The sequence below is a fragment of the Pipistrellus kuhlii genome, unplaced genomic scaffold, assembly GCF_014108245.1.
Source record: "Pipistrellus kuhlii isolate mPipKuh1 unplaced genomic scaffold, mPipKuh1.p scaffold_m20_p_2, whole genome shotgun sequence".
Lineage (NCBI taxonomy): Eukaryota > Metazoa > Chordata > Mammalia > Chiroptera > Vespertilionidae > Pipistrellus > Pipistrellus kuhlii.
The window spans coordinates 99,421,851-99,447,808 of record NW_023425515.1 but is presented as its reverse complement, the minus strand read 5'-3'; the positions used below and the strand labels follow the sequence as shown (position 1 = coordinate 99,447,808).

Here is a 25,958-nt window from a genome sequence, read left to right as displayed (position 1 = left end):
CCTGCAGGGGAGGGCAGTTAGGGCCAATCAGGCTTGCAGGGGAACAGTTAGGCATCAATCAGGCTGGCATGGGAGTGGTTAGGGGGTGATCGGGCTGGTAGGTAGAAGCGGTTAGGAGCAATCAGGAAAGCAGGCAAGCAAGCAGTTGGAAGCCAACCGTCCTGGATTGTGATTGGGATTGACCCTAAACAGGAGTCGGACATCCCTAGATGGGTCCCAGATTGGAGAGGGTGCAGGCTGGGCTGAGGGACACACACCCCCGTGCACGAATTTTGTGCACCAGGCCTCTAGTAATTGAATAAATAGATATTTTTTCATTGAAGACTTTTGTAAGGAAATCTTTTAGCTTGGAAAGATGCCCAGTGACAGCACCATTTTGGGGATTCAAACAAACCAACAGCACTTAAAATATTTTAATCTTAAATGACCATAAGTCAAGAGTTTATATAGAGGTTTAGGGATGGGGGGGGGGGGGGGGGGGAAGTATTATCCAGAATTAGGAAGTACTTCATTGGATGATAAAGGAATTTGGGTCCTATCTGACATACCTTGATATCCAGCTTTCATAAGTTCCTAAGATAATGTTTCCCAGAATGTGTCCTCATGTGTACCACTAGTGATATGTATGGGACAGTGATCTTAGGTGATCAAGAGCAAATAGTGCTGCTTTTTCATTATATTTAATTAAATAATGACATTGATTTGTTTAAAAACATGGCAATGATAGTTATTTTCTTCAAATTGTAAAAAGAATTTTAACTTAGTGAAAAATTCAACAAGTTGTGTTATTTATTTTCATGAGATGAAGTTTGAGACGTTGTCATAAATAATTTGTTATGTTTTCCTATTTGTTTAGCAACGGGTAATGACTTGCTTCAGAGCATGGGAAGATTGGGCAATTTATCCAGAACCATTTTTGATCAAATTACAAAATATTTTCTTAGGACTTGTAAATATTATTGAAGAAAAGGAAACAGAGGTAGGTACTCAGTGTATTTGTGTGGTTATTACCGTATTTTTCGGACCACAAGACGCACTTTTTTTCCCCCAGAAGTGGGGGGGAAAAGTCCCTGCGTCTTATGGTCCAAATATAGCCTACACACATACTTTTAAAAAAAAGTTTTTTTTACTTGCCCGGCTCTGTGTGGTCTCTGTGCTTGCCCAGCTCTAAAATGGTTCTAAATGCTGCTGTTTACTTTACAGGGTTGATTACATGTGTTTATGACTGTGATGTTGGGTTTTAATGCACATAAAATATTTTAGGACACTATTTGTTTCAGAATCTTTTTTTCTTCATTTCCCTTCTCTAAAAACTGGTATGTCTTATGGTCCGGAGCGTCTTATGGTCCGAAAAATACGGTATATTTTACTAGAGGCCCGGTAAACAAAATTCATGCATTGGATGGGTGGTCCCTCAGCCCAGCCTGCAGCCTCTCCAATCTGGGATCTATTGGTATTGGGCCTAAACCTCACAATCCAGGAACTGCTGGCTCCTAACCACTTGCTTCCCTCCATGCCTGATTGCCCCTAACTGCTTCTGCCTGCCAGCCTGATCACCTCTTAACTGCTTCCTGCCAGCCCAGTTGCCCAACTGCCCTCCCCTGCCAGCCTTGTCTCCCCCTCCCATTCTCTCCCCCCCCCCCCCCCAAATTGCCCTCCCTTTCCAGCCTGATCGCCCCCAACTACCTTCCCCTGCTGGTCTTGATCTCGCCCCAACTGTTCTTCCCTGCTGGCCTGATCTTGCTCCCAATTGCCCTTCCCTGCTGGTCTGATCACCCCTAACTGCCTCTGCTTCCCTGATAACCCCTAACTTCCCTCCCCTATAGGCCTGATCTCTCCCCTAACTGCTCTCCTTTGTCGGCCAATTTGGTTATGATTGGTCAGTTTCTATGCCAGTCAGTGTCTCTGGGTGTGTATCAGCAGGGCTGATCACTAGACCCTGTGGCAGCCTGGAAAGAAATGGAGGTGCAGTTGCTGATCAGTCCTAGAAAGAAAGAGAGAAGCAAGTGCTGATCAACAGCTGCCACAGAGGCTATGGATCAGACCCTCCTTCTCTCTTCAGGCCTCTCTCCGGGCCTGTTTCACAGCCCCCTCAGCAGTCAGTGCTGGGTCTCCATGGCAACCCATTGCTGACTGCAGGACTGACTTCCGGTTGCTAAAGCCTCCCAGTCATTGCGGATGTGACAGACCCAGGGTTTTTACATGTTAGGATGGTTTTTATTTATTTATTTTTCTTTAATATATTTTATTGAATTTTTACAGAGAGGAAGGAAAAGGGATAGAGAGCCAGAAACATCAGTGAGAGAGAAACATTGACCAGCTGCCTCCTGCACACACTCCCCTCTCCCCCCCCCCCCCAAGCGGGGATTTGGCCACAACCAGGGTACATGCCCTTGACCGGAATTGAACCTGGGACTCCTCAGTCTGCAGGCCGATGCTCTATCCACTGAGTCAAACTGGTTAGGGCTGTTAGGATGATTTTTATATGTTGATTTCAAAGAGAAATAGAGGAAAGAGAGACAGAGAAAATATTAGAAATCTTGATTTATTATTCCACTAATTTATGCATTCATTGGTTGATTCTTGTATGTGCCATGACTGGGGATCAAACCTGCAGCCTTGGTATACTGGGGTGATACCCTGAACCAGCTGTGCTATCCCGCCACGGCCTTGTCTGATTATTTTAAAATTTACTTCTGGGCATGCTATGGAGGTGTGATATGTTACAGATAAAACATTTCTTCATGAAAATATTTACTTTTTACCACTAAATAGTAGATTTTGTTGCTAGAATTACTAGAACTCACTAATTGAGATTATTTGTCACAGAAATTCTCTGTTTTGTGTCATATGAAAATCAGTGACTGGTTTTTTATTTGATGTTATGAAAAGATACTGTATACCAGTAGAAAACAAGTAATTCAGAATCTATGTAGTAGGATTTTATTTTGTTAGACTAAAGAATCCTATGTAATAAAACCCTAATATGTAAATTGATGGGACAGCAGAAATACTGGTGGAACTACTGGTTGCTCTGATGCGCACTGACCACCAGGGGCCAGACACTCTATGCAGGAGCTACCCCCTGGTGGTCAGTGCACTCCCACAGCTGGAGCACTGCTCAGTCAGAAACTGGGCTCCTGGGTGGTGAGCGTAGCGGCAAACCAAGCAGGTAAGAGCTAGAGCGAGGGGTTCCGGATTGCAAGCGGGTGCAGGCCAGGCTGAGGGACCTCTTCCCCATCATCCCCACATGAAGCTCTAGTAACTATATAAGTATGTACATGAGAAGATGTACCACAATGATAGTGGATTCTTTTCATCACCATTCTGTTGCTTTTTACCTCCTTAGTAGTTTTTGAATCCTTCATATTTATAATTCTAACCCAGCTGTCATATTTTTACTTTCTTCCTTACAAGATACTCCTTTTTTTAAAATATATTTTATTGATTTTTTTTACAGAGAGGAAGGGAGAAAGATAGCGAGGTAGAAACGTCGATGAGAGAGAAACATCGATTAGCTGCCTCTTGCACACTCCCTACTGAGGATGTGCTCGCAACTAATGTACATACCCTTGACCGGAATCGAACCTGGGACCTTTTAGTCTGCAGACCGACGCTCTACCACTGAGCCAAACCAGTTTCGGCTCAAGATACTCCTAATTGGCATCCATACTCCAACCACCTGGTCCTTGTGTCAATTTCTTTTTATTTTTTCTTCAATGTACAATGTTTCCTCGTACCATAGCCCTTTCCGGAACATCTTTTTTATTTTACCTGAGATCCTCAGGCCTCAGTTTAAGCTTAATGTCAGAATATTCTCTGATCTCTTTAGGTGAAACTACTTATTATGTACTCTGATAGTATGATGTACCTCCTTATTTTAGCATTCATCCTAGTTGCAGCTATATATATATACTAGAGGCCCGATGCATGAAATTTGTGCACTCGGGGGGTCCCTTAGCCTGGCCTGAACCCTCTTGCAGTCAGGAACCCTCGGGGGATGTTTGACTGCCAGCCCAGGGAGTGGGCCTAAACTGGCAGTTGGAATTCCTTAGCGCTGCTCCCGTCACTGCCACTGCACTCACCAGCTGTGAACCCAGCTTCTCATTGAGAGGCAGTTACCCCTGTGGGTGGGCACTGACCACCAGGAGGCAGCTCCTGCACTGAGTGTCTGCCCTCTGGTGGTCAGTGCGCGTCATAGCAACTGGTCATTCTGCTGTTGGGTCGATTTGCATATTAGGTTTTTATTATGTGGGATTGTATTATTTTCCATACAAACAACTGTAAACCTACTTTTGCTACTCTCTTGTCCTCACATTGGACCTGGGAATATAGGTATCCATTTGGTTGGTTTATTCTATACTGCGAATTCATCTTTAGCAATATGACTTCAGTAAGTTGAAAACATTACTGTTGTGTGTGTTTCCATAGGATGTACCAGATGACCTTGATGGTGCTCCTATTGAAGAAGAACTTGATGGTGCACCTTTGGAAGATGTGGATGGAATTCCTATTGATGCTACTCCCATTGATGATCTTGATGGAGTCCCTATAAAAAGTTTTGATGATGATCTTGATGGAGTGCCTTGTAAGTACAGACTTCAGACTGATTAAGTCTAAATCTGTTAATACCTAAGTTTTATTCCAAAACTCTTGAATGTCCACACAAGCTGATATAGAAAAAGGTTATAATTTCTGAATAAGATGTCAGTCATTGACTTTTTTCTTTTTTATTTCTGCCTTTTCCAAATTCAAATACAAGTAATACAATTGACTATGCGAAGAAAAGATATTCTTCCTAGTCACTTTTGTTGTTGTTGTTGGGACAGTTAGCCTATTATATTAACAAGCTTCTCTTTTTGTATTTTTTTAAAATTATATTTTTATTGATTTCAGAAAGGTAGAGAGAGAGAGAGAGAGAAACATCAGGGATGAGAGAGAACCATTGGTTGGCTGCGTCACAACCCCCTCTGGAGATCAAGCCTGTAATCCGGGCATATGCCCTGACCATTGAACAGTGACTGAAACATTGATTTGGTTGCCTCCCCACATGCGCCATACACAGGGTTGGGATCAAGCCTGCAACCATTATATGTGTGATCATGGTTGGAATCAAACCCGGGACCCTGAGACCCTTTAATCTGCAAGCTGATTGATGCTCTATCCACTGAGCCAAACCAGTCAAGGCATAATTTTTGTTTTTGACACTAGAATTATTAGTCCATGTGTGGCCTTATTTTTATTATTATTATCTTTAATACATTATAGAGATTTTCCACCCTTTTCATCTCATGGCATATACATAAACTATAATTACTAAAATTGTGCATCAGGCATACCAAAAATACCATTTTATGCCACTCTGACAAAAAAAAAAGATATAATTTTGATTCATTCACGCTAGACAGCTATTGTCAGCTATTGTGTTATTTGTTGTTGTTTTCTAATTTGACAATCTAAGAGAAAAGAGGTCAGGTATTGGTGTGTTTTAAAAATAGCTGATACAATGAATACCCACAAACTCCTTAATTTAGGTTATCCCCCAGAAGTCAGGTTTAATGGCTTATGTTTCCTCATAGTGGATGCCACTGAAGACTCAAAGAAGAATGAGCCTATATTTAAAGTTGCTCCATCTAAATGGGAAGCTGTAGATGAATCTGAATTGGAAGCACAGGGTGAGTAAAAATCAAATAATGAATTTTAAAAAATTCAGTACTTAAAAATCAATCAACTTTAAGACCCAGTGTTACCAAATTTATGCCCAGTGGCTAAGTTTTCATAGTGGTACCTGTTATAATTTCCTTAGATCTTTCCATTTTAATGATTTGAGAGTAATTAGAGAAATCACTAAAACCCTTTCAGGTTAAGGCATTTCAATAGAAAAAGTAGATAGGAGTCTGTACCTGTGTGAAATCTACTTAGAAGTCAGTTTCAAAGAAACCAAGGTTTGGTCCTCCCATAGTGCTTGTCTTAGATCTGCCTTTCATACTTACTTGGACATGTATCCTGCTGCTTATAATCTGTATTTGTTAATATTTGTAGGTTCTAATGAAATAAATCTTACCATCTAGCACAAAAATAAGGATAACATTATTTGTCATTTCATGAATTTGAATAAAAATATAGTGTAGGTGTGAGGAGGAAAGAAAGATGTTTTTGCATATAAATGGCCAAATAATAAATAAACGTAGATAACCTCTGTAAAATAAAATTTCAGTTTCTACTCTGGGCTTCTACTAAGCTTCTGCAAAAATGCTAACTTACCTTACGGAATTAGACCTTTTTTTCCCCTTTCATCCAGCTGTAACAACTTCTAAATGGGAGTTATTTGACCAGCATGAAGAATCAGAAGAAGAAGGAAATCAAAAGTAAGAATCTAAAGATCTAAGTTTTTAATATACTCTGTTTCTTATTGCATATGTGCTCCCTTTTTTCATTTTACTGCGTAGTAAAGAGGAAAACTTCACTGTTAAAAACCTTTTTATGAGTATCAGTTTTAGTTATCCATTGGTTTACCAGTGAGTCAGGAGCTTTAGATTTCTGGTCTTGCTGCATCTGGTTTCACTTTGTTGTTGAGTTTATTTTTCTGTGCTAGGTATTACATTCTCACTTTGTAGTTACTAAATGGTCACCCGCATATATTTTAAATCATTTTTTTTTACTTCACAGAAAATTATTTATTTAAACTAGAGGCCTGGTGCACAAAATTCGTGCACGTGGTAGTGTCCCTCAGCCCAGCCTGCACCCTCTCCAATCTGGGATCCCTCTCACAATCCAGGACTACTAGCTCCCAACTGCTCGAATGCCTGCCTTCCTGATTGCCCCAACTGCTTCTTTCTGCCAGCCTGATCACCCCCTAACCACTCCTATGCTAGCCTGATTGATGTCCTACTGCTCCCCTGCTAGCCCGTTTGTCCCCAACTTCCCTCCTCTGCTGGCCTGGTCACCCATAACTGCTATCCCCTGCAGGCCATTTTGTGGCAGCCATCTTTGTTCACATGGGGGATCTTTGACCACATGGGGGAAGTCATCTTGATCTTGTGTGTTGTAGTGATGGTCAATCTGCATATTACTCTTTTATTAGATAGGATAAAGGCCTGGTGCATGGGCGAGGAGCCTGTGGTGGTTTGCAGGCCAGCTATGCGCGCTGCCACCACACACCACCCCCCCCACCCCCTTCTACAATTGAAACTTTGTAGCCTGGAGTGGAGCCAAGACTTCTACTTGCTTTGTGGCTGCCACCATTTCAGTTTGGATTTGTTTACCTTCTATAATTGAAACTTTGTAGTTTTGAGTGGAGGCTTAGGCTGGCTAGGGCAGGTGGAAAGCTTGGTTTCTTCCATTGCCTGGGAAACCCAAATCTCCCTCCTGCTCTCTGTGGCTGTAGCCATCTTGGTTGGGTTTATTTGCATACTCACTCTGATTGGTTTGTGGGCATGGTTTATGGGTGTGGCTGGTGGGTGTAGCAGTTGTGTGGTCAATTTGCATATTAATATTTTATTAGATAAGATGTGAATAAGAAGCTTATGCTTTTCTTTTGAATTGTACATTTCTGGGAAAATACATATTCAATCTGTTATGTTATTTAAATGTAAAAACTTCAAAAGAACTAAGATTAAAAGGAAAAAAATATTCCTTAGTGCATGAATAAATTGTAATTTTGAGTTTTGCTTATTGCTCATCACTCCAAAATTGTTTTTGCATTTGACACCAAATGTAACTATAGGAATCCCTGCTCCCAAATTCTGCAAGTTAATATTAGTAGTTTTTCCATAGCACTTGACACCTTTTTTAAATAATTGCACAGGAAGTTAACTTTTTAATTAGGAAAAGATATGGCCTCAGAAACACAAGAAATTTCTGATTTTTAAATCTTTGGGGTTTTTTTATTGCTATCAAATGGAAGAGTGAACAAAGGGACCTTTGTGTTCCAGCACAATTTGAGCATTTGTATGGATTCAATAAATGGGTATTAGCAGCATTTAGATTGTTAAGAAAATATGATTGATTAGCATTTGTAGAAGCAATTTTTTAAAAATTTTTTATTGATATCAGAGAGGAAGGGAGAGGGAGAAATAGAAACATCAGTGATGAGCCGAAACCGGTTTGGCTCAGTGGATAGAGCGTCGGCTTGTAGACTGAAAGGTCCCAGGTTCGATTCCGGTCAAAGGCATGTACCTTGGTTGCGGGCACATCCCCAGTGGGGGGTGTGCAAGAGGCAGCTGATCGATGATTCTCTCTCATCGATGTTTCTAACTCTATCCCTCTCTCTTCCTCTCTGTAAAAAAATCAATAAAATATTTAAAAAGAAAATGAAACATCAGTGATGAGAGAGAATCATTGATTGGCTGTCTCCTATTGGGGATCCTATTGGGGATCAAGCCCACAACCCAGACCTGTGCCCTTGTCCTGAATCAAACCTTGGCCCCTTCAAACTACAGGCTGATGCTCTATCCACTGAGCCAAACCAGCTGGAGCCACTTGTGGAAACAATTTGATATAATGAGGAAAATATGCCAACAGTAATATCTTTACATAAATATCAGTGTGGTCAGAAGTCAGCAATTGTTATCACAGAGAATTTAAAAATGTAGATGTGGTTTGTGGAAATGCCTATCTGAGACTGTTTAGGAGGAGTATAGGAATTGGGAACAATGGTTTTCTTAACTGTTTTTATATCTATAATCCCATTAATAACATCTTCCAACATTGTAGAATCACTGCTGTAGAATGAATCTGTATACTCATAGAATGATTATTTAATTTAGAGTAAAGAAAGAGTAGAAAAGCCATTATAGAGTTCAAATACTGTTTAATGGGTTTTATTTATAAAGGTGTTAATTTTTTTTGCATAAATTTGGTATTTGTGTTAATGTTTGGAATAAATGCATTCTAGTATTGAGAATAATCATATGTTCATACAGTAAGGCATGGATTACTGAAAATATTTATATTTTTTATTTTTATAGGAGTTCTAAATAAATCATCAGAAAAATAATTTTATGAAAGTACAAAGCAAGGAAATTTTCCCCATACAACTTTGAGTCTTAAAATTTTCATATGTCTCACTACTGCTCTCTAGTGGCTGACTCCAAAATTCCTTTTTACTAAGGAACTGGTGTTTGAAACTAGTAATTATTGGTATTTGTGGCAGAAATGTGATTCAAAAAATACATAGTATCACAAATGCTTAGGATAAAGGTTCTAAATAGTAATATAACTTCATTTGTAATGAATTCTGTATGTGTTTAGAGTCTTGAGTTTCTATTTCTTTAAAGAGCAAGATGAAGTTGTGATAAGATCTGAACCTAGAATTGATAATTTAAGAGTTAAAGTCATAACCAATTAAAAACACACTGCTTGGGCCTTGAAAAATTAAAATGAGAATTCTAAAATATATCTTAAATTATTGAAGTATAGTGTGTCTCATTTAATAATAGGCTTAATAATATAATTAATGTTTAGTGTCCAGCCATCTAGATCCTTTCTCTGTATATGTAAAAACATGCATATAATTTTTAAACATTAATCATAGAATACTGTACATACTATTCTATGACCTTTGCTTATCACGCTAGTGTCATGGGTATTATTTCATATCAATCAACTTATTTAGCTACTCTGTAGTCATCTGTATTTATAAGCAGTCATTGAGGTAAGTGCACAAGAAAGTTTACCACGAAATATTTGAAATCTTTAAAAAAAATCGAAACAAATAAATAATAGCCTGGAATTTAAGTAATTTCCATTACGCAGATGGCACAATTTAATTAACTGTGTAACGTCCTTATTGATAGACCCTGTCCAGAATAATCCTTCAGTAAACACCTGTGCTGCGCCAGCACAGCCAAGGGTTCTGCGAGCCTGAGGGAGGGTGGTTAAGGATGGAGAAAAAAGACAAGAGAATAAGCTGGGTATAGGTGGATCTTTTGTGCCTTGCTGAGGCCACAGAACAGATTCAAACTGCAAAGCTGATGCTTTATTTATAGTCAGGGAAAAACAAGGTAATTTACAACATTCTTGTAAGTTTCACTTATTTTGGCAGCACTTGCTGCCCCTCCCACAGCCCACTAGCTACCCAGGAAAGATCTAGGGAGCAGTTACAAGATGAAGCTTAATTATGCTTAGAGGACTGTGCCCTCCAAGCTGGGACTTGTTTGCGACTTTGCCGGCAGGTCAGTCTGAAGCTTAACCCTATAACCGCTTCCTACAAACACCTACATTTATATGCGTGTACGGTTGTGCACATATACACGTACACACACAATTGGCTGTTTAAAAGCATCTGAAACACTGGTAAAAGTTTTATGTACCATAAAACAAATTCTTGTATTTAAAAAAATTAAAAAATATGTTTAGGAAGTTTATGACAGATTAGTGAGAAATATTAAGTGAAAAGTTTATTTCCAAAAATATAGTTTGTTTAATAGTTAGCCTTGATTTTTTTCTTCTTAAGTATTGTATTAAGTTGTATACAGTACTAATGATTTGTGGGTTCCAAGAGTCTTAAGTTTATAAAAGCATAGTAGTTATACACTGGAAGGTACCTTTTGATTAAAATTAAAAAGCTAGTTTTCTTTAAAAAAAAAAAATGCCAATTTTCTTTTAGTATCACATCTTTTTTTTTTTTTTTTTTTTTTTCCCCGAAGTTGCCAGTACTTTATTTTTCTCTGCTTTGCTTATATTTTTCTCATTCAGTGTACAAATCTTATCAGACTCTAAAATAATGAAATTCTTATTTGGAAAGAATTTGTTTATAACTGTTTTTACATTATCTTGGATAGTTTTCTATATACTAAAAGGACTCCTACTTATGGTAGAATGTATTTAGTACCCAAAAACCAACATATAAGAACTTCTCAGCTGAGACTTTAAACATTAAAGATATATGGCATATTTGCTAATATTGTTTTACAATATTGTTTATAAGGAATTTTAAAACATTCTGAGATTGTTTGTACATGGATAACTTGCTTTGCCCAAGATTTAACATATACACACACACACAAAGCCCAGACGGAGAACACACAACTTTTTCTTAAGTCCCTTCATTTTTTGTGTGCTTAAAGGACATTTTTTTAATCATGTGGTGGTAATCATACACATGGTTGCCTGCCTCTCTGTTTCCACTAGATTGTAGTCAGTGGGATGGACAGGCGAAATTTCTTGTTCGTATCCCTACCCATGCTAGTCACTTACTTTTTCATTTTCTTCTTATCTAGAACTAGCACAACTTTAAGTATCATTAGTGTGTGCCAGTATTTAAAATTTACACATTGTTTTCTTTATTCCTAGAGTTATATGCTAATCAAATAATTTTTCTACATGCTGCATTGATTGTTTCATAGTAAATCTGTGTGCCTTAAACTGACGTTTCTTCTTGTTTATAGGTTCTGCTGAGGAAGGGTAAACCCTTGGCTTTTTAAACGTTAAGCTGGTTGAAGTCACTCTGAACTGTGATTTCATTTAACTGCTGCAGGCAAAGTTTGGTGCAGAATGAAAGGCACACATAACATTACCATAAACAGAATTTTTAAAAATATAGTTATATTTAAGCCCCAGCTTTTTCTGCAGAGGAAACAGTTTTATAAAATTGTCTATATTATTTGATCAAATATTTTGTAAAAAATGTTTTTGTGATGAATTTCCCTCTTATATTTTGTTAGTGTTATTTAAACTCTTAACGTAGTTTAAGACAGACTGTTAAATTTAACTTTTGTTTGCTGTCTTGATACACAATGTATTCTGCTTATTTCCAAAGTCAAGAAGAAGACAGTGAAGATGAAGAAGATACTCAAAGTTCCAAATCTGAAGAACATCATTTATATTCCAATCCAATCAAAGAAGAAATGACTGAGTCCAAGTTCTCTAAGTACTCGGAAATGAGTGAGGAAAAACGAGCCAAACTTCGTGAAATCGAGGTTTGTATTGCATTGAAATTGAAAACTGCACTGACCTTTCAGTTTTTCTACTGAACTAGGCTTCCTCTTGGCATCACATCTTGGCACATCCTATTCCCTCTCTGCCTCAGCTCACTTCCTTCAGGCCTCTTCGTTCAAGCATCCCTTCTCCCCCTATATCCTTTTTCTTATCTGGATTTTCTTACATCCCCCTATATATCTCTGTTATGATTAGCGATTATATTTTATGGTTTGTTTGTTTTTTTTTAATTTTTTTAAAATAAATCTTTATTGTTCATATTATTACAAAAGTTCCTCATTTTTCCCCCTCCACCAGGTTCCCACCCCACCCTCTGCCCTTTCCCCACCCCCCCCATTGTCCTCATCCATAGGTGCACAGTTTATGTTCAGTCTCTTCCTATACCCCCCTCTCCCCCTTTCCCCAAGAATCGTCAGTCCACTCCCTTTCCTATACCTCTGATTCTATTATCGATATATTCACCAGTTAATATTGTTCATAAGATTTTTTTTTAATTCCCTTGGTTTTTAGATTCACGAGTTGATAGTTACATATTTGTTGTTCATAGTTTTTATCTTTATTTACTTTCTTTTCTAAAAGAACCCCCTTCAGCAATTCATATAATTCTGGTTTGGCTGTGATGAACTCCTTTAGCTTTTTTTTATTAGTGAAGCTCTTTATCTGGCCTTCGATTCTGAGTAATAGCTTTGCTGGGTAGATTATTTTTGGCTGTAGGTTCTTGCTATTCATTAACTTGAATATTTCTTGCCATTCTCATCTGGTCTGCATGGTTTCTGTTGAGAAATCAGCTAACAATCGTATGGGTGCTCCTTTATAGGTAACTACCTGCTTTGCTCTTGCTGCTTTTAATATTTTCTCTTTGTCTTTTGCTCTTGGAATTTTAATTATGATGTGTCTTGGTGTGGTCTTCTTTGGATTCCTTTTGTTTGGAGTTCTGTGCGCTTCCTGGACTTGTAAGTCTAATTCTTTCACCAGGTGAGGGAAGTTTTCTGTCACTATTTCTTTTAATATGTTTTCGGTATCTTGCTCTCTCTCATCTTCTGGGACCCCCATAATTCTGATGTTGGTTCGCTTGAAATTATCCCAGAGGTTTCTTAAATCTTCAACTTTCTGGATTCTCTTGACCTCTTGCTTCTGTGGAGAAGTATCTTCTCGCTCTTTATGTTCCAAATCTTTGACTTGATTCTTGAGATCTTCCATTTTGTTTTTAGGACTCTGTATAATATTTTTTAATTCAGACAATGTATTCTTTATTTCTTGTTGATCCCTTATTAGGTCTTGTTGATCCCTTATTAGTTCTTGTTGACCCTTTATTAGTTCTTGTTGATCCCTTTTCATCTCCTCATAGGTCTTATCTACCTTTTCTAGGAAATTCTTAAAAAACCTTATAAGTGTGGTTTTGAACTCTATATCCAGTCTCTTCTTTTCTTCCATTTCTTTTGTTTGTGATCTAATTCCTTGTCTTGGCATTTTCACAGCTTCCCTGAGTTGGTAGGGTGGCTTTGTGTGCTAAGGTGTCCTATATGGTTCAGTGAGTCAGCCTCCCAGTTACCTGAGGTGGACAGTCTTGGTGTAGCCCTTTGTGGGATGGGTGGGCAGTCTTGTTGTTAAGCCTTGCTTGTTGTTGGTATCACTGGGAAGCGTTGATCTCCAAGCCAATTGGCTATGAGGATCAGAAGTGTCTCAGCTAGGAGGGTTTCTGTATTCTGCTTGGATGGACGGAGTCTCGGGGTGGCACAGACAAGCTTTATTGAATCCCACACAATGCACAATTGGTTGTAGGTGCGCACACCTCTTTGGTATAGGCGCAGACACGCTTTCGATTCCTGTCTGCCCCTCCCTGGTGTGGTCTTCTTTGGATTCCTTTTGTTTGTATTGGCAGCGAACGAGGAAGCTAGCCACTGGAAGGGCCTCTATGCTCTGCTTGGATGGGGCGTAGTCTCGGGTGGTGCAGACAAGCTTTATTCAGCCCCTCCCTACGAGGGCCTGGTTTCTGAGTCCTGCAGTAATGGCCGCTGGCCTCACACACCTCCGAAAGAGCTCTGCCCACTGCCTGACAGACTGGCCTCTGTCAGCGCAATAGGGTGGTTTTGTTTTCCTCCCGAACAAGAAAGCCAGCCGCGTATTAGCTGTCCGCCCTCTCCACGCGCAGGGAGTAAGCTGGTAGCGAACTCGGCCCGCCCTCTCCACGCTCTGCAAGCCAGCCGGCAGCGAACTCTGCGGCCGCTTTTTCGCGCACACAGTTTTCCGTACCTTCACAATTCCCGAGGTTCTCTCTCCTTCCCAGATGGTAGAGCCTCCCTTCAGCCAGCCGTCCGGTGCTTCAGGGTGATGTTTCCCCCGTTTTTCAGTTCTAAATTAAACTTGTTGTGGTAGGCTGCATTTGGGTGTCTGCCCTATGCCGCCATCTTGGTTGTCTCGCAATATGCAAATTCGGGTGTTTTTTTTTTTTTTGATTGCTTGCTTAATTTCTGTCTGTTTCCCTGTGCCTTCCTCCTCCCCAAGACCGATTTCCATGAGGCAAAGGACCATGTCTTTCTAGTGCCATGGAGAGATCTTCTGAAGATATTCTAATGAATAGATTATATCTGACATTATGAAAGTCATTACGTTTTGAGTGTACATAGAATATAACTCAGAAAAGTTAGCTACTTTGTGGCATGTTCAAGTTAGGTGTACATTTATTATATTACTAGAGGTCCAGTACATGAAATTCATGCATGGTGTGTGTGTGTGTGTGTGTGTGTGTGTGTGACCCTCAGCCCAGTCTGCACCCTCTCCAATTGGAGACCCCTCAAGGGTAGTCGGACATTTTTCTCATAATCCAGGACTGCTGGCTCCCAATTGCTCATCTGCCTACTTCCTGATTGCCCCTAATCGCCTCTGCCTGCCAGCCTGATCACCCCTTAACCACTCTCCTGCCAGCCCGATTGCCCGTAACTTGCCTCCTTTGCTGGCCTGATCACTCCTAACTGCTCTCCTGCTGGCCTGATCTCCCCTAACTTCCCTCCCTTGCCATCCATTTTGTGTCCACATGGGGGCGGCCATCTTGTGTGTTGGAGTGATGGGCAATTTGCATATTACCTCTTTATTATATAGGATGCTAACTTTAAGTGTCTGTATCCTTTAGTGATGGAGAGGAGAGACAGTAGACATTAAGTGGAGCTTAACAATAAGGAGAAAAATTTATATGAGAGTCCAAACCATCTCCAGCAGAATCTCCCCTCCTTTTATCCCTCTCCTTTTTTAATGCCTCTATTTATTATCTAAAGTATTCAAATATGTCAGGGAAGAATTCTATAATGGGAACCTTCCTTCCTGTTCCTTGCCACAAGGTTTTGAAACATGCCCGGTAAATAGTGTAGCAGTTAGTCCAGAATCTCAAAAGTGTATTTGATTGGCCCTGGCCTTTGTGGCTCAGTTGTTTGGGCGTCATCACATGCACTAAAAGGTTGCCAGTTCGATTCCTGCTCAGGGCACATACTCCAGTTGCAGGCTGCACCCTGATAGGGGGCATGCAGGAGGCAACTAATCAATGTTTCACATTCTCACATTGATGTTTCTCCCTCTCTCTTTCTCAAAAAAAAAAAAAAACATACCAAAAAAAATATACATGAGTGAATGTTAATACTCAGTCCATTTATTTAACAGTATTTATTTTTTAATGCATAATCTGTCAGTGCTATTCTTTTTTACTGATAATTCGTTACCTTATTTCTGTTTCTCCACCTACTCACTGTTGTGCTGGTTATAAATTCTTGTTCACCTCATTCTCAGATATCACCAAGCCAAAAAGTTAACAGAGAGAATTTTGTCTATTGCTTTACCCAGAATCATATGGTGGTGTTATAAGTTTAGAGGTGAGATTTCAGCATTAGGTTGATTCATTTTTTGGGGGATGTGTTCAGTTACACTCTCTCTAGAGTTTTTAGGGGTGCAAGGTGATGGATGTCAAGAATACACTTACGGATGCCCTTTTCAAGCTGCATGTGCCCCATTTTAATAGCCTTGCTGATCTTCGTCTTACTAACCTGATGGAATATTGGAGTAGAAACAAAGACTGAGTTCATTAAAAATATATTTCCTTGATAATTGAAGTGACATTTTGATAATTAAAAATGCCAAAACAGACTGATCATTCTTAAATGTTCTATTTCCTTATTGGCTTAAAGAGAAAAAAACCTAATTTAGCTTTTTTGTTAATTTCTATGTATTTGTATATATATGTGCTCTCTGATAATCTGACCTTTCCTTTTTTTACTAGACACTCGTCGATTGTTTCTTTTGCTCTTGTAGTGCCTGCCTCTCACAATTTAATCTTTGGGGATTTGCATTGTGAACTAAATTCTAATTTTAAAATGTAATTCTTTGGGGAACCAGATACCAACTTCATTATCATTTTGTTGAGATAAGTTCTTAAACCACATTCAGATTTTTTTAAAAAAAATATATTTTATTGATTTTTTTTAGAGAGAGGAAGAGAGAGAGATAGCTAGAAACGTCGATGACAGAGAAACATCTGTCTCTTGCACACCCCCTACTGGGGACGTGCCCGCAACCAAGGTACATGCCCCTGACTAAAATCTAACCTGGGACCTTTCAGTCCGCAGACCGACGCTCTACCTCTGAGCCAAACTGGTTTCGGCCACATTCAGATTTTTGAGTCATCTTATACAGTTTTACGGAGATCATGTGGGTGCATGCTCCATCATTTCAGTTCTGCCTAGTTGGGCTTGTCTGACACATACTACTTTGCTATATTTATGTTTTTCCTTTTAATATGCTTGTTTCAAAGAAAATACTTTTTTTTAAATTGAATTTATTGGAGTACAGGTTTCAAGTGTATAACTCAATAAAAGATCATTTACACACAGAATCATGTGCCCCATTGCCCCAAGCAAAGTCTCTTTTCTGTTCCTGTTTCCCCTCTTTACCCATTTCTACCACAGTTCCCTTTCCCCCTGGCCATCACTACACTGTTGTCTGTGTCTATGTGTTACATGTTTAGTATGTGTGTGTGTGTGTGTGTGTGTGTGTGTAAAAATGGGGGGGTTTACTTAATCACATCACCTTATTTCATCCAGACTCCCTGCCCCCGTCCCCCTTTGACAGCTGCCAGTCTGTTCCATGTATCTATGCCTCTGTTACTATTTTATTCATCAAGCAGTACTTGAGGAACTATAGTGATGAAAAAATTTTGTCTTCACAGCTCAAAGTTATGAAGTTTCAGGATGAATTGGAATCTGGAAAAAGACCTAAAAAACCAGGCCAGAGCTTTCAGGAGCAAGTAGAACACTACAGAGATAAACTACTTCAACGAGTAAGGAATAGAAAATTATTTGTTTGACTCCCTAGCATATTGGTATCTATACTAATAAAAGAGTGATATGCTAATTAGATCGGAGACCCTTCGGAGACCTTCTGGACAAAGCTGGGGGCTTGGCCGGCCTGCAAACCACCTCCAAATGGCCCTCAGCCCCTTGCCCAGGTCAGCCACACCCCCCAGCAGGAACCCCCACCCCGATGGGGGCGTGGAAAGCCTGCAAACTGCCCCAGCCCCTTGCGCAGGCTAGCACCATCTCCAGTGGGGACCCCAGCCCAGTGAAGGTGTGGCTGGCCTACAAACTGTTCCTCGCCCAGGCCGGCCCCATCCCCTAAGGGGACCACCTTTAGGGCAGATCAGCCAGCCCCCATCCATGCACCAGACCTCTATCTTCTATACGAGTGTTTCCCAAACTTTTGGCATATGTGTACCCCTTCTATAGTTTTCGTAACGCTGAGTACCCCTTGTAAAAAAAAAATAAAAAAAAATGGATGTATAAGGTACAGCTAAGCATGGTGCAGTGCATATCCCCACCAAACTCCGGTGCAGTATATACCCCCCACCAAACTCTTCCTGTACCCCTGGGAGTACATGTACCACACTTTGGGAAACACTGTTCTATACTAATAAAGGGTAATATGCTAATTAGACTGGGAGACCTTCCAGACAAAGCCTTGCTTGGTGTTGGGGCTGAGGCAGAGGCAGATAGGGATGATCAGGCCGGGAGGGGAAGACAGTGGGGGGCGCCGGGGGGAGGGGGTAGAATTTGGGGGTAAGCAGGCTGATGGGGGAGATCAGGCTAGCCAGGTGGGCAGATGGGGGCGAGCAGGCCAGCAGGGAAAGGCATTTGGAGGTGATTAGATCGGTGGGGGGGAAGCAGTTGAGGGTGAGAAGCCTGGCAGTGGAGGGGTGGGGGGGTGGCGCAGTTGGGGGTGAGCAAGCTGGCAGGCAGAGTGGTTAGGGGCGATCAGGCAGGCAGGCAGGCAAGCTGTTAGGAGCCAGTGGTCCTAGATTGCAAGAGGGATGTTCGACTGCCCAATCCTGTGGGATCAGGCCTAAACTGGCAGTCGACATCCCCTGAGGGTTCCCAGATTGGAGAGGATGCAGGCCGGACTGAGGCGCCCCCCTCCCCCCATGAATTTGTATACCACACCACTAATATTGATATATTAAGGAAAATTAATTCAAATTGCATCCTTTGATGTATAAATGCTGGATACTGGTAGACAACTAGGAAGATTTGAAATCTCATGTTTTACAATTATTTCAACTTGTAAAAGGGTTAGGGCCACAGCATAATATTTTATTGTAGATATTACCTATACATAAGAAAATTCTGCTAAGAATATGATTTCAAAACTGGAATAGAGTTTTGAAATAGAGAAAAAACCCTATAGAAAGAGTATTTGTGACCATGAGATACCAGAAACCATGAGAAGTGGCATAGAGACAAAAAGATGGAGTTAGGCTTTAGAAAGTTTATGTAGGACTCCTTTTCAATTATTTTCAAGGAGGGACAGCAAGTGGTAGACTACCTTATCAGTGAACTCTAAACTTTTGAGGGACCTGATATTCTTGTTCATTAAAAAATATCTAGGGATACACAAAATTTTAGGATAAGGAGACCCACATGATAATTGTTGAGAGAACCCAGGGGTTTTATTGGGACTGCTATATTTTTATTTAAAATATTTTAACTCTAGTTTGATTTCTATAAATTATGCATGAGGAAACTATATTTTGCAGACCGTAAGCCTCACTTTTAAAATTTCTACTCTATATGATATATTTTGAATAAAGATCATTTAGATTTGAAAAAAGATGTTATGTATCTGTACCACGTGAATCCCTTTGGAGATGGTGGCAGGTGTTTGATCTTTATGGAATACTCCTCTACTTTGGAATGCTTACTGGTCCTGATGGTAGTAAGATATGTATGTTTTAGTCTTCTGCATTCCAGATTGCATTTGTGGAGGAGGGTTTGTTTCTTGAAGATGTATAGGGTTGGCAGAATGTACCATCACCTCATTTTGTAAATAAACATGGCTCACAGCCATTCTCCTTTAGCAGAGTTGAATATTTTTAACCATCTTTGTGTGGCCCACAAAGCAGAAGATATTTTATATTTTCTGGCTCTTTATAGGAAATGTTTGCCAACATCTGGTACAGGCTTTTTATAGCTATCAGAAAGCTTTCTTGACGCACAGAAATCTTATAGCAGTTAAATTCCCTGTTAATGAAGATCTGAGTGGGCTTTGTGGGTTCATTGTCTATAGCTACTCCTTTAATTAAATAATCAATAGAAATTATAATTTCAAGTGAGAAGTGGCAATTATAGTATCTGAGGATAAGGATATAGTTTTTCTGGTTTATATAATTGTATAGTCACATAGTTTTTATTTTCATAAATTAGGATTTAAAATTTGCAATACAATTGGTACTTATCTCTTACTAATAAGATTTTCTGATGGATAGTTTTTGTGAATAGCTATTTCTCCTTTTCAGCCTTTTGCTTTGTCAAGGCTCTCTTGATTAAATCAACTTGCTGTGCAATAGTATCACTGCCATTTTATTGTTATCTGAAATGGCATGGTCAATGCGTTGTTATCTTATAAGGGACAGCACTCTGCAGGTGGTAGTTACAAACCTTAGCTCCAGAGCTTGGGCTCAAATCCTGACTTTATTCTATGTGACCAGGGGCATGAAACTTAAACTTTTCTGAGTTTCAGCTTTCATCTCTAGAACCGGGATAAAGGTACTACTGTGGGTGTTTGGAAGAAATATATGAAATGGTGTGTGAGGATTGTTTACTAATTATCTAGCCTATGGTAAGCACACAGTAAATGTTTGGCTGCTATCACTGGTATTACTGTTATTCATGGTGAGTAGAAGAAATGGCTAGCTTTTTTGGAAGAGGAGGTGGTTTTTTTTTTTGTTTTTTTGCTGCTGCTGTTGGTTTTTTTTTGTTTGTTTGTTTTTTTAATGTTATTTGTGATTTAAAAATTAGTTAAGTAGAAGAGAACGTATCATTATATAAATGAGATTAACCCAGATTGGTTTTCATGACAAAATATTCTTTCTTTAAAAAAAAAATTTTTTCACAGGAGAAAGAGAAAGAATTAGAAAGAGAACGAGAAAGAGATAAGAAGGATAAAGAAAAATTGGAATCTCGGTCCAAAGACAAGAAGGAAAAAGATGAGTGTACTCCAACAAGGAAAGAAAGGTATAACATTTCTAATTTAATAACTATACTGGTTTAGGATTTAGAATGATGTTCCATGTTATAATATTTTCAACACCGATTCCAACAAACTAGAAAATAATTTTTCATGATAAATATGTTTGGCTCTTGCCTATCGGAGGCAGAACTAACTGAAAAATGGGACCATTAATTAGCACTTGGCTTAGTTAGCTAAGCCATCATCCCTTTATATCCTTTCACATGGTTTGCAAGTTACCTTAACCTTAGTTCAGTACTAAGAATTTAGTTACCATACTAGGTATCAAGCTTAGGCTTAAATAACTAAACAGCTTGCTAGGTCTTTCTTGTTGTCTCTAATATAAGCATTCTGTGCTGAGTCTGCTACATGTAAACTTGATTCTTCCAGTCCTACCTGGGAAGGAGATTATGCACATGGACTGTAAGGACTTGCTACTTACTTTATTTTCATTCCAATAAGCATTGCTTCTCTTTTAATTTTTATTTTCTATGTTAATAATCCCCAAATCTGATTTAGTAGAGAAAATTGCTTCTATTAACAGTTAACTTTTTCCTAATAAAAACCAAGTGAATATAAATTTAAAAATTTTGGCTTAGTTACTATACAAATAGTTACAAATAGCATAGTTATTAGTTAAATAGTAAATCTATTTTTCTTTTTTTTTATTATTTTGATATTTTAGATTTACAGAAAGCTTGCAAGAATGGTATAAAGAATTTCCAGATGTCTTTCATCCATGTTCCCCAAATCTTAAATATTTCTACTTTTGCCATATTTCCTTCTCCTTTCCCCTTCCTCCAAGAATTTCAGAGTAACTTGGTGCCCTATCCTTCCTATATAATAAAAGGCCAATATGCAAATTGTCCCCTCCACTGGGAGTTTGTTCAGGGGTTGGGGCTTGCTGGCCCTGCCCCCAATAGGCCCCGCCACTGACCGCTCTCCACTGGATCCCCATTCGGGCGTGGGACTGGCATAAAATAGTGCACCAGTGGGGTCCCTCGGCCTGGCCTGCGAGGATCGGGCTGAAACTGGCAGTCCAAAATCCCCTAAGGCATCTCAGATTGCGAAAGGGCACAGGCTAGGCCAAGGGACACCCACCAGTTATGGGCCTCTAGTCTAACATAAACCACAATAAAAGTTTCAAGATTGTGAAATTAACATTTAAAAACCTATTTAATTAGAGACCTAATAAAATTTTGTCCATTGTCTCAGTAATCTCTTATATAATAGCAAAAGAAAATCCAAAATCCTTGATTTCAAATTTTGTTTTGGTCAGTCTTTAAGATTTAATTGGCTTTTGGTATAAAAAGCTTTGAATGTTTTTGGAAAAAAACATCAGTGAGGTTAGTGAAATAAAGTTAGTACAATCCGGTAGGAATTAATAGCTAATTTGGTAGCAGGAGCTTGAATGCCTGATACTTTACTTGTTTTTGGGCTTTGTCCCATAGGAAAAGGCGACACAGTATGTCCCCTAGCCCATCTCGCAGTAGCAGTGGTAGACGAGTGAAGTCCCCATCACCAAAGTCGGAGCGATCAGAGCGATCAGAAAGATCTCATAAAGAGAGTTCGCGGTCCAGATCATCTCACAAAGATTCTCCTCGAGATGTTAGCAAAAAGGCCAAAAGGTAAATGCAAATCATTTTTGGCAATATTTGAAATACCAATTTCCTTATCATTCTACCACCTTTTGATAATGATTTGGTGGATAGCTATGTTTTACAGCAAGCATGTCAAACTTAAAGGCTATCACTGGCCAAATAAACAAGGTTTAAGTTTATGTGGGCTGCAAAAAACCAAAAGCTTCAATTTTCATAGAAATGTAGGTTTATTTCAATACTGATATGTTAAATACAAAGGGCTGAAATAAATGAGTAATCTATACTAGTAAAAGGGTAATATGCAAATTGGTCAGGATGCTTGTACAATAACACTGAACAGCAGGCTGTGTGGGGCTACCAGGTTGGCAGAGGAGTGCAGTTAGGGGCCACCATGGTGGCGGGGGAATGGGGAGGAGTTGGGGGCAACCAGGATGGTGGGGGTGCAGGGTGGGAGCTGATTGGAAAGAGTGCAGGCTGGCCTGAGGAGACACCTCCTCGTCCCTGTGCACGGATTTTGTGCACTAGGCCTCTAGTCATTAACATAAAATAATGGAACATTTTAATAAAAATTAATATTTTTTCTTGAACATTAACTTACCAGATACTGAATAACTACACAAATTAATAAGTGTACTGAAAGCAAAATATTTCCTGTTGCACACACCAAACAAGTCAGTCCAAGACTAATCACATAGCAATTGCCTGCTAAAATATTCACTGCTATTATTAGTGGAGAGAAATGCACATACAGGAAATGAACGCAACATGATTATAGTAATCAGTCATTAATGGATGCTATAGTTTGTTATTAAATAATTACATATAATAGGATACTGTAAAAATTAAGTTACAACTTTTTTATTTATTAAGAACATTTCTTACATACTGTTATATTGGCTGGGCCTCAAAATACCTATTGTGGCCATGAGTTTGACGTGCTTGTTTTACAGGATTTTAGAAAACCAAAAAGAGATACTTTCATTTTAGATTATGCCTTCCCATCTCTCAACACCAGGCTCATGACTATAACACAAGAAGGCTCCCAAAAGTAAAGCCAGCCAATAACTTTACCATCATATCCAGTGTTTCCTATGGAATAGGGATAGCTGCATTACTTTTCATTCTGTTCTTTAATTTCTATAGAACATTTTTTTATTTTTGTCAAGGCTGAAAGAAAAAACACACCCTCCTTGCTCCCCATATTTCTCCTGCAATCTTAATAGTAAGTTTTTGGGTAGAGACTTGTGAAAATAAACACCATTTCTTCAGTGTATGATTTAGTGTATACTTGTTTTCTTGTAGTTCCAGAAAAGTGGTTCAAAAATATTTTATCTGGTGTTATTTTCCTAAGAGCTAAAACTTTATCTCCTAAAATTTTATTATTGTAACCATTTTTAGTAAAATCTTTATAGAACAGATGTTACTGGTGTACGTATGTTCACATTGCGCACACGCATGCACATACATAAATGCATTATTTATTTACTAGGGGCTTGGTGCACAAAATTTGTGCACTGGGGAGGGGTTCCTCAGCCCAGCCTGCCCCCTCACATACTGGGAGCCCTCAGGAGATGTCCTACAGATGGCTTAAGCCCACTCCCTATTGGGAGTGGACCTAATCTACAGTCTGGCCTCCCTTTGCTTGAGGTGACCGGGCTGATCAGGGGAAGGCGCTTGCCCCATCACCCTCCTGCTGCAGCCACTGCCAGTCACCACAGCCGCCAAGGTATTTTCATCAACACAGACTCCCGTCCCTTCACCATGAAAAAATGACAACTTTCTTTAAGCATTTTCAAGATATGTCTTTCATAGGATATGACATTTCTTTTTCTTCTTTTTAAAATATATTTTATTGGTTTTTTACAGAGAGGAGGGGAGAGGAATAGAGAGAAACATTGATGAGAGAGAAACATCGATCATCTGCCTCCTGCACACTCCCTACTGGGGATGTGCCCGCAACCAAGGTCCATGCCCTTGACCAGAATTGAACCTGGGACCCTTGAGTCTGCAGGCCTATACTCTATCCAATGAGCCAAACCAGTTAGGGTGGATGTGACATTTCTTCCTTCCTCCCTTCTTTCCTCCCTTCCTTCCTCCCTTCCTTCCTCCCTCCCTCCCTCCCTCCCTCCCTTCCTTCCTTCCTTCCTTCTTTCCTTCCTCCCTCCCTCCCTCCCTCCCTCTTTTTAATTCTCACCTGAGGATATGTTTCCATTGATATTTTTCCCTTCCCTCCAATCCCAAGCTCAGCCCCTTCCCAAGTCAAAAGCCTACGCCCCAGGCTTTAGGCTTGGGAAGAGGTTCCCCCACTCTCCAATCGCAGGCTCGGCCCCTTAAAGCCTGATTGAGTTCCCTCCCACCACCCTCACCTCTTCAGGGGGGGAAGTGAAAGTGGGGGGCGGGAGCACTTGCTGCCACCACCCCTGTGCACCTCTCCTCACATGCCTGACAAGCACGCCTGTCTCGTCTGTTGCCGCCACCTCTGAGGCTGCGCGCAATGCTGCTGCGTGCTCCGAGCCTTTTCCCTCAGGAGATAGGCTGCAAAGCTTCTTTTTTTTTTTTTTTTTTTTTTTTTTTTTTTTTTTTTGTGAATGCTATTAATTAGATGTCATTTTGAACTTTATCTTGTAGATTCAGACTTAGAAGTATATCACTAACTTGGGGAAATTTTAAAACTTCAAATCCTCAGTTCTGCTTTGAGATTTTGATTCAGTAGAGCAGTGTGGTAAGGCTTAGGATCTGGCTTTTAAGCAAGCGCATTATTGATGACAGATGCAATGCCCAAGTAGTATAAAAATCTGTGTATGAGCATGTAGGCAGAGTGTAGACCTGGGAAATTTACAATCTTATGTATTTCAATGACTTTTGTTGTGTTCAGTTAAAGCTTATTTAAGGAGTCAATTATGATCAGAGAGTACTGTGATAAATTGTTTTTGTTTCCTCAGATCACCATCTGGTTCAAGAACACCTAAAAGGTCTAGGCGATCACGGTCTAGATCCCCTAAAAAATCAGGGAAGAAATCCAGATCCCAGTCTCGATCTCCACACAGGTCTCATAAAAAGTCAAAGAAAAACAAACATTGACATACATTTTTAAGATGCTGTCACTTATTGGAAATGCAATTTTGTTTTGTGCCTGAACGGTCTGTTTTTAAAAAAATCAAATGAAAGAGCATTCCTGGGATTTTTGTTTGTTTATTTGTGAAGCATGTATAAACTCATGAGTAACTGCATATGTAGACCTGTCATTGTTTTATATTGTGTAAATTACTTTCGTTGTAGCTGTTTTCAAGATGAAATTATTGTGGTAATGAATTTCATCAGAAATGTGTATAATGGATCTGCTAGCAGTAGTAGTATTTTGTTTTAGAATGCTGTGACTTAGCAAAACTAATACAGATGTTTTTTTTCCATTTTGTAGCTTTGGCAATTTGAATTAGATTTCAAATAAAATCTGAACAGAAAACCATAATGTTTTGGGTTTTTTTCCCTATTGGTAACATCAAGTCCCTTAAAGTCCTAGTCCTACTAAATGAGTTTAGCACTTCTGTTGTATTTGTATACCTAACGCACTATACCTAGCTCCATTGTTCACCCAGGTAAAGTTTTATATTTACTAAAAAGACCATAAAAATTAGGGAACCTGAGACTCTTATTTGGTAGGTTTGCCAGCCAATTTCTTCGATAAGGTCCTCTTGGGTATTACTAGTTCCCAGAGGTCAAAAGATGAGGTGAATGTAGAATGGTCTATTGCTGGCTCGAGTAAATTTTATTTTTTCAAAGAAGCAATGTGATTTCAGAACACTCAACTATGTCCTGAGCAAAGTAGAAGAAAGAGAGAGAAGCATCACTGTGAGAGAGACACATCAATTGGTTTGC

The 25,958-nt window shown here is 39.5% G+C and overlaps 1 protein-coding gene across 11 annotated transcripts in view; it reads left to right on the top strand.

Moving 5' to 3' along the window:
* LOC118722757 (U2 snRNP associated SURP domain containing) overlaps positions 1-25,548 on the top strand; it is a 76,416-nt gene extending 50,868 nt beyond the window's left edge. For 5 of the 11 annotated variants that reach the window (XM_036444652.2, XM_036444646.2, XM_036444645.2 and 2 more), the window contains 9 exons: positions 857-979; positions 4,432-4,588; positions 5,577-5,675; positions 6,302-6,368; positions 11,762-11,921; positions 17,150-17,260; positions 20,368-20,486; positions 21,933-22,109; positions 25,025-25,548. In XM_036444652.2, coding sequence (XP_036300545.1) covers positions 857-979; positions 4,432-4,588; positions 5,577-5,675; positions 6,302-6,368; positions 11,762-11,921; positions 17,150-17,260; positions 20,368-20,486; positions 21,933-22,109; positions 25,025-25,163 — 1,152 coding nt within the window. In that variant the 3' untranslated portion in view covers positions 25,164-25,548. Of the gene's footprint in view, positions 1-856; positions 980-4,431; positions 4,589-5,576; positions 5,676-6,301; positions 6,369-11,761; positions 11,922-17,149; positions 17,261-20,367; positions 20,487-21,696; positions 21,828-21,932; positions 22,110-25,024 lie in introns of those variants that run through there. The other 6 variants (XM_036444649.2, XM_036444647.2, XM_045584117.1 and 3 more) reach the window with 4 other exon arrangements.
* Positions 25,549-25,958: the final 410 nt, after the last annotated feature.